Consider the following 8,173-nt stretch of genomic DNA (forward strand, 5'->3'; position numbering starts at 1 on the left):
GCAAATCTCTTAACAGTGTGAATTACTGTGTCGCTCTAGTAATACGGGTAAATGAGGATAACTTCAAAGCCAGCCAGCAGAACCCACAATTTAAATGATAATGACCCTTCATTGCCAGCATGCTTTCCCTCTGTGATTATTGGTAATGCAGTACATGAAGGCACGTGGTGTCCAAGCAGCATCTGTTCCTCCCTTTTGGGGGTGTAGGTGATGGGAGAGGAGTTGAGAGAGAGCAGAAAAGCTCTCTATGGAGCAGAGCTCTCACAACACTTTTGCAGAGTCCAAAAGTTCACCTGGGTTGGGGTCCTTTGAAACGTTTGCCTGGTGCTGACCACACCCTTCCAGGGCTCCCCTCTGCCCTTGCAGGCCAAGCACGTGTGCGGAATAGCATTGCTGTCACACACAGCATCCCCTCTGCAAACTCTCATGTGGGATCACTGATGTGGCTTTTCCTCCCACAGTCCCTGCCTGGGTTTATTATTAGCAGCTGCATCCCACGAGGGTACGTCATGAGGGCTGGAGAGCTTCCCCTGCTTCAGCACTCTTGGTTTTGCCTTTCAGCATCCTGCAGTGGCATTGCTGCCTCCACCCTGTCTGCTACAGACTCGTCATAGGATGGTGGGGCCTCTGGGTGGGCATCACCTTCATCCTCAAATTCGAGGCCCATCTCTGTATACGGAGGTGGAGGAACACCCGAGGTCTCTTGCTCTGCAGGACAGGCTTGCTTTTCAGCATCAAGACTCTCTTCATAAGCAGGAGGGTAAAAATCTGGCCTGGGGGACAAAATGCCACAAACATACATGTGTTATTTAAGTGGTTAATGCCAAAGAGGCATATGTCTGCCTCTCAAATCACATTGTGTGAAGTTAAACTGTTAAGAAACATTGATTTTGAAACAGATGTTCTTCTTCCCTGGCATCACCAGTTTTTTAAAAATGTGCTGCTCTTCCAGCAAAACCCTCTTTATCAGCCGTTGGACGTGTGCCTCTATACTCATATTTTTCCCATTGGGTTATTCCAAACTATTCCCTCTCTCTTACTCATTGGAACCAGGGGCTTTCAGTGTGAGATCCTTATCAGGGGCGGGGGACATGGGGGCCTTGACTGTGGAGCATCTCTCTATCCAGTTATTTAGTTCATTCACATCTTTGTCCCCATTCACACACATCATCTTCTACTCGATTGCACTCACCGTCTCAGATCCTCACAACCAACAAAATGGTGAATGAAAACCAGCTCCATGAAGATTCCTGAACTATATCAGATGCTTCTCTCTTTCCTATTGCTCTTTCAATCAGCTAGTCTGCCCCTCCTCCTGCCGCCATACTTATTTCTCAAACTATTTCAACTGACAACTTTATGTAGATTTCAGTAGTGGCCCTTTCCATGCCAAAAGGCCAATGGCTAAAGGAGCCATTCATGCCAGAGCTGATGTACTCATTGGTAATCTTGCCCAGTGTTGTTGATTGCTAAATCCTCTGGCTTCTCCATCGTGAATGGGATTGGGGATGGTGTGGAGGAGAAGAAGAGAGAGGGTGAGCTTGATTTAGTTGTGTATTTATAGAGTGAGTCCTTCCAGTGCCTACAGGGAGTGTTTCTGGTAGGTAACCACAACAGAACGGGGACTGCCATTTGTAGCCACAGCTCCATTCCAATGTTACCAGGCCCAAAACCAAAGAGCTGAAGGAGCTATCTACTGTACAGCATAAATCTCAGCCTTCACTCAGAATAGCCAAGGCTGTGCCATGGGGCACATGTGTAAAGGCATTGAAGACAGAAAGTTGAGCTGTTCCCTGGAGTGATTTGAGGGGCTCCAGGATGACTGCTGCCTGCCCCCATGTCCCGTCCACTTCTCCCATCCCCCAGCCTCCCCACACTGCTTCACATTCCCAGTGTTCTGAATTCCACCATTGCAGACCCCTTTGGGTACCCATTTTGAATGCAAATGCTTCCGAGAAATGTAACTTAACCATTTACTGACTTACTAGCCATTCTGAGCGGGCTGGGCATCTATTAGAGGCAACAGAAAGAGGCAGTAAAAGGGAGGTGTTGTGATACCATAGTTTAAAGTATTTCGGCACAGACTGTGAAATAGTATGCATGTGTTAGTAAATTAAGCTACATCCTAAAGGCAATCAGTTATTCTTATCAGGAATTTACACTCTGGAGGCAATCATCTAACATTTATACCCAAAAAAAAGAAAGCAAGCAAGAAAGAAAACCATCACTCTAGAAGCATCTTCTACAATCACTTCAGTTAATCTTTAATTTTTTATCAAACCCAGAGACCTTGCAGTTAGTATAATAAACATTGGAAATGGGCTTTGGTCATTGTAATTAGTGCCTTATTAATTAGCATACTCATGTCAAAAATCAACTGTCATGGATAAAAATCACTTATATTCAAGGTACATGGAGTAGCTCAAATATTGTTGGCCTAATAAGTTCATTCGGGGTTTTCCATAAGATGTTACAGAAAAACCTGAACAAACTTTTTGGCCGACCCAATATCTTAGGTGAAGACAACAAAAGAATTTATGGAGTCTTGCAGACTGTACCTTAAGGATGATGCCTGAGGTTTTATCCCTAAGTGATTCTGTGTTCAGCCAAAAATTAGGAGATTCTTGGTTGTCCGATACTTACCATAAGGTTAACTGAAATTTTTTTATTGTGGTAAAGTACATATAACATAAAATTTACCACTTTAGCAATTTTAAGTGTACAGTTCAATGGTATTAAATACATTCACATTGTTTTGCAGCCATCACCATTATCCATCTTCAGAACTTTTTCATCATTCCAGACTGAAACTCTGTACTCATTAAACAGTAACTCTCCATTCTCTCCTCCCCCCAGCACCTGGTAACCACTGCTGTACATTCTGTCTATGAATCTGACTGCTCTAGGTACCTCATATAAGTGGAATCATATAATATTTGTCTTTAGGGCTTATTTCTGGCCTATATCACTTAGCGTATTGTCTTCAAGGTTCATTCGTGTTATAGCTGCATCAGTATTTCCTTTCTTTTAAGGATGAATAATATTCCATCTTTTGTACGTACCATATTTTGTTTATCCATTCATCCACTGATGGATATATGGGTTATTTCCACTTTTGGCTATTGTGAAGAATGCTGCCATGAATACTGGTGTACAAATATCTGTTCAAGTCCCTGCTTTCAATTATTTTGTCTATATACCCAGAAGTGGAATTGCTAGATCAAGTGGTAATTCTATATTTAACGTTTTGAGGATCCTCCATACCACAGAGTAGCTGCACTATTTTGCATTCCCACCAGCAGTGCACAAGTTTTCCAGTTTTTCCACATCCTTGCTAACCTTGTTGTTTTCTGCTTTTTTGATAATAGCCATCCTAATGGGTCTGAGGTAGTAAGGTTAACCAATTATTAGCTCTGGAATATGAGTGTCTTGTCTCAGGGAAATCTTTCACACAATGTGTGATCAGAACACCTAAGAGTACAGAAAGCTGGGACTTCACTGAGTTCATGAAGAGATTATATAGCTGATTTTATGCTTGCTCGCTCGTTTGTTGTGTGACGGAATTTGGTCTGGGACTTGCTTTCCTTACAAGTAGCCAGGTTATGAGGAGTAACTAACCATCACCCGCCTCTAAGGACAGCTCCCATGATACAACAAAAGAAAATGAGTTTGGCCTCTTAAATTGGCTTTGCTGGGTTTTTCAGTGGCGATGGGAGAAGGGTGGTTATTCTCTGCCATAAATCCCCTCTACTTCATAGTTTTCCCCAGAGGCAGCACCATTCTTCCTAATGTCTAAGCCCAGAGTAGTTCCCTGACAATAAAGCTTCAGTTGTAGACACATAGCCCCATGGGATGTGTGAGTTGCACCCCAGTGGATTAGAAGTCATTGACCTTTTCCGGAACTCAGCCCCACCTCAGTGCTCCCCAGTCCTCTGGCTTCTCAGCACGTACCTGTCCACTGCGGCCAGGGGCAGAGCTCCCTGAGCACCGTACTGTCTGAGCACATGGCTGAACACCCCTTTGCTTTCACTGGCCTGATGGTAGGTGCTCCAGAAAATTCCACTCAGAAGGATCACAAACCCCAGAGGCAGAAGCAAATAGGCCAGGATCAGGTTCCCCTGGCAGTTGAACAGGGAGCCCGAGGAAATGAAGAAGGCCCCCAGGCAGATCATCAGGAAGCCCGTCAGGAGGGCAAAGGCACAGAGAACTAGACAGGTTCTGTTCTGCATCCCTGCTCCTTTGGAACCCAGCTTCCTGACCCTGCCACTCCCCTGCTTCTCCTGCTCAGAGAGAATGCTCTCATTAGCCAGCTGTCAGCTTTATATGCTCCGGGACCAACCGGCCTTTGGACAATTAAATGAAGCAGGCACTTAGAAGCTATTCATTAACCATTGAAAGTCACTGTAATATCCTTGGATGATTAACCTAAAAGCACAGCATTGTGTACTGCAGAAAGGAGGGGCATAGCTCTCTTGCTCTTCTGAGCTGAATGGGACCCTAGGCAGACCCCAGTTATTTGAGGGAAGGTCTCTCATCCTTTGATTAAAAGGGTCTCTTGATTCCCATCGCAGGTGATTCCAAACTAATGCTAGAGAAATTAGCATTCCTTGCTGAACTCTCTTCTTCGTGGTTTGGCAGGGAGTCCTTTCCTAATTGCTTCTTCCTTCTTCTGTCCTAAAAAGATAAATTGTTAAGGCTCTTACCTTATTTGTCTTGCTTCTCTCAGTGAATCTCCCTTTATTGCCCTCACATTATAATGTTGGAAAGATTCCAAGAAAAAAGCCCAGGGGTGAACTTCCTGATTCAAAGAGGAGTGTCAGCGCAGGGGGAAGAAAGTGCTATTGAGAAGGATTGTAATCGACAGATCTTCAGGAATGTGAGGGGATTTCTCAGGATGGTTGTAAATGGTAATAATCTGGTGACTCCTGCTCTGAGTCTGATTTTGTATCTTTCCCATTGTCAGGCCCGAATGTTGAAATAATCCTAGGGTCATTTCTTGTTCATACATAGGTGTTAGATAAATTTTTTTGCTTATTGTTCAACCACTGGCCACCAGACTTGGCTCAGTAGAAGTATTTAAACCAGATCTCACCGTTCCTGCTCTCAAAAAGGCCACAGGTATTTGATAAAAGAGCATTCCCTAAACATGTGTAGCATGTTTCCACCTCCATGAAAAACAAATACGTATGAGAAGTGCTGCCTGTTCAATCCTTACCCTCCCCCCAACATATCTTAGGGTTTCACAGAGCGCACTAAAATACTGAAGGATCTGAAAAGTCCTACAATTTTTTTCCCCTCACAAAATACATATTAAATGAAATTTGTTTCGGTAGATGCTGCTAAAAATTGTTCCCTGTCCTCTCCTCTGTACCATTGCTCTATGTAGCACTGCCTTAAAAAAAATCTTTCCAGAACCAGCCTTCTGTTTTCTGTTTGGAATTTGTTTCTTGTCTGTCTTTAGTTTAGACACCCTACTCCAGAGCAGGTTCATGCTCTGATTCCTTCCTTTTTTATTCGATGCTTTGACATGTCCCTGCCAAAAGTCTCCTCCCAGAGGGACTCTGGATCACTTTTGTCCAGAAAGGTTATCTTCAGTTCCTCTTTGATACTCCACTACTCCACTACTGTATTACTATTCTTTTCCATTTACTATCGCAATGGAGAAAGCAGTTCTTTGTGCAGTGCCCTAGTAGAAGTTCCATGTACACCCTTTATAGCCTCATACCTACCTCCTCCTCAGCTCTACTTTCATGTTATGGGCTAAGAGAAAGAGAGAAAGTCACCAGATAAAAAAGAATATACAGTCCTTCCTCATTTCACCTTGTAACTTCTATCTTTATTAGCTTCAATCCTTATCCTCACCTACTTTCATCTTCGAATCTTGATATTATCCTTGTAGCCTTAAAGCAACCCTGTCTCCCTTTTTCTCCAATTGTTTCTTTTTTTTGCCATATTCAAAATTTTAATGAAATGTATGTTTACTTCCAGTATCTAACATGCCAATTTATATATATGTTTATTTTTAATTTTTTAAAATAAATATATAATTGCTTCATAATACTGTGTTAATTTCTGTTGTACACCAAAGTGAACCAGCCAAATGCATACGTATATCCCCATATCCCCTCCCTCTTGTGTCTCCCTCGCTCCCTGCCTTCTAGGTCACCACTCTAGGTCATCGCAAAGCACAGAGCTGATCTCCCTGTGCTATGCTGCTGCTTCCCACTAGCTATCTATTTTACATTCGGTAGTGTGTATATGTCGCTGCTACTCTCACTTCGCCCCAGCTTCTCCCTCTCACTCCATGTCCTCAAGTCCATCCTCTATGTCTACATCTTTATTCCTGTCCTGCCACTAGGTTCATCAGTACCATTTTTTTTTTTTAGATTCCATATATATGTGTTAGCATATGGTATTTGTTTTTCTCTTTCTGACTTATGTCACTCTGTAGGACAGACTCTAGGTCCATCCACCTCACTACAAGTAACTCAATTTTGTTTATTTTTATGGCTGAGTAATATTCCATTGTATATATGTGCCACATCTTTATCCATTCATCTGTCGATGGACACTTAGGTTGCTTCCATGTCCTGGCTATTGTAAATAGAGCTGCAATGAACACTGTGGTGCATGTCTCTTTTTGAATTATGGTCTTCTCAGGGTATATGCCCAGTAGTGGGATTGCTGGGTCATATGGTAGTTCTATTTTTAGTTTTCTAAGGAACCTCCATATTGTTTTCCATAGTGGTTGTATCAATTTACGTTCCCAGCAGCAATGCAGCTGGGTTCCCTTTTCACCGCACCCTTTTTCAAGATTTATTGTTTCTAGTTTTTTTGATAATGGCCATTCTGACTGGTGTGAGGTGTTACCTCATTGTAGTTTTGATCTGCATTTCTCTAATAATTAGTGATGTTGAGTATCTTTTCATGTGCCACTTGGTCATCAGTATATCTTCCTGGGTGAAATGTCTATTTAGGTCTTCTGCCCATTTTTTAAGTGGATTGGTTGTCTTTTTTATATTAAGCTCCATGAGCTGTTTGTATATTTGGAGATTAATCCTTTGTCCAATATATTTATTATTAGCATAAAGAATGTTGTACATCCCTCAATGTGCAATTCTTTGAGCACTTTCAATTAAGCTTACAGAGGAGTTCTTAGATCCAATTGGTCTTGAGGTTCACAGATTTCTAAAATGACCCCTGGAGATCCCTCCCTCCTGCTATCCATGTCCTCTTGAGTGTGGGCTGGACATAATGACCTGACTCTAACCAATAGACTATGGCAAAAGTGATGGGATGGTACTTTCTTTAAAAAAAAATTATTTATTTATATTTTTGGCTGTGTTGGGTCTTTGTTTCTGTGCGAGGGCTTTCTCTAGTTGTCGCAAGCGGGGGCCACTCTTCATCACGGTGTGCGGGCCTCTCACTATCGTGGCCTCTCGTTGCGGAGCACAGGCTGCAGATGCGCAGGCTCAGTAGTTGTGGCTCACGGGCCTAGTTGCTTTGCATCATGTGGAATCTTCCCAGACCAGGGCTCAAACCTGTGTCCCCTGCATTAGCAGGCAGATTCTCAACCACTGCGCCACCAGGGAAGCCCAATGGGAAGGTACTTCTGTGATTAGTTTACAAAAGATTGTGACCTCTGTCTTGATAGCAGACTCTCTCTATTGCCCTCATGGCTTGCTCTCTTTGAGAAGGAAGCCACCGTATTGGAGAAGCCCACATGACAAGGCAGCTTCTGGCTGACAGTCAGTAAAGAACTGAGGCTCTTAGTCCCCCAGCCAGTGAGGAACTGCATCCTGCCAACGACATGAAAGCCTTGCCCAGTTGAGCCTTGAAATGACCAGACCCTAAGCAACACCTTGATTGAGAGAACTTGAAACGAAGGACCCAGCTAAATCATGGCCAAATTCCAGACCCACAGAAACTGTGAGATGATAAGTGTGTATTGTTTTAAGCTGCGAAGTTTTAGGGCAATTTGTTAGGCAACAATGGGTAACTACAACAGTTCTTTAGGACTTGGAAAGGAGAGGAGACAATTGGTTTTATGTGTTTACCCAGTACCGGGCACATAGAAAGTGCCCTATCAAAGTCAGCTATAATCATCACTATCATCACTGCTGTAAATCCAAAACAGTGGGGAAGACCCAGGATTTCCAACTGAAAGGTCTGC

The 8,173-nt window shown here is 43.1% G+C and overlaps 1 protein-coding gene across 1 annotated transcript; it reads right to left on the bottom strand.

The window, feature by feature from the left end:
• Positions 1-535: 535 nt before the first annotated feature.
• On the bottom strand, positions 536-4,229 carry TMEM252 (transmembrane protein 252). The gene is made up of 2 exons (XM_059072758.1): positions 3,952-4,229; positions 536-773 (listed from the first exon to the last, which is right to left on the bottom strand). Exons 1-2 carry the CDS (start codon positions 4,227-4,229, stop codon positions 536-538), a joined length of 516 nt encoding a protein of 171 aa, XP_058928741.1.
• Between the last annotated feature and the right edge of the window lie 3,944 nt (positions 4,230-8,173).

This window comes from Kogia breviceps, chromosome 8 (assembly GCF_026419965.1).
Source record: "Kogia breviceps isolate mKogBre1 chromosome 8, mKogBre1 haplotype 1, whole genome shotgun sequence".
Taxonomy (NCBI): Eukaryota; Metazoa; Chordata; class Mammalia; order Artiodactyla; family Physeteridae; genus Kogia; species Kogia breviceps.

Coding starts and splice junctions, on each gene's coding strand:
- TMEM252 (XM_059072758.1), bottom strand. CDS start 4,229: ATGCAGAACAGAACCTGTCTAGTTCTCTGTGCCTTTGCCCTCCTGACG. Junction 774..3,951: donor CCCCTGGCCGCAGTGGACAG/GTACGTGCTGAG, acceptor TTTGTCCCCCAG/GCCAGATTTTTACCCTCCTG.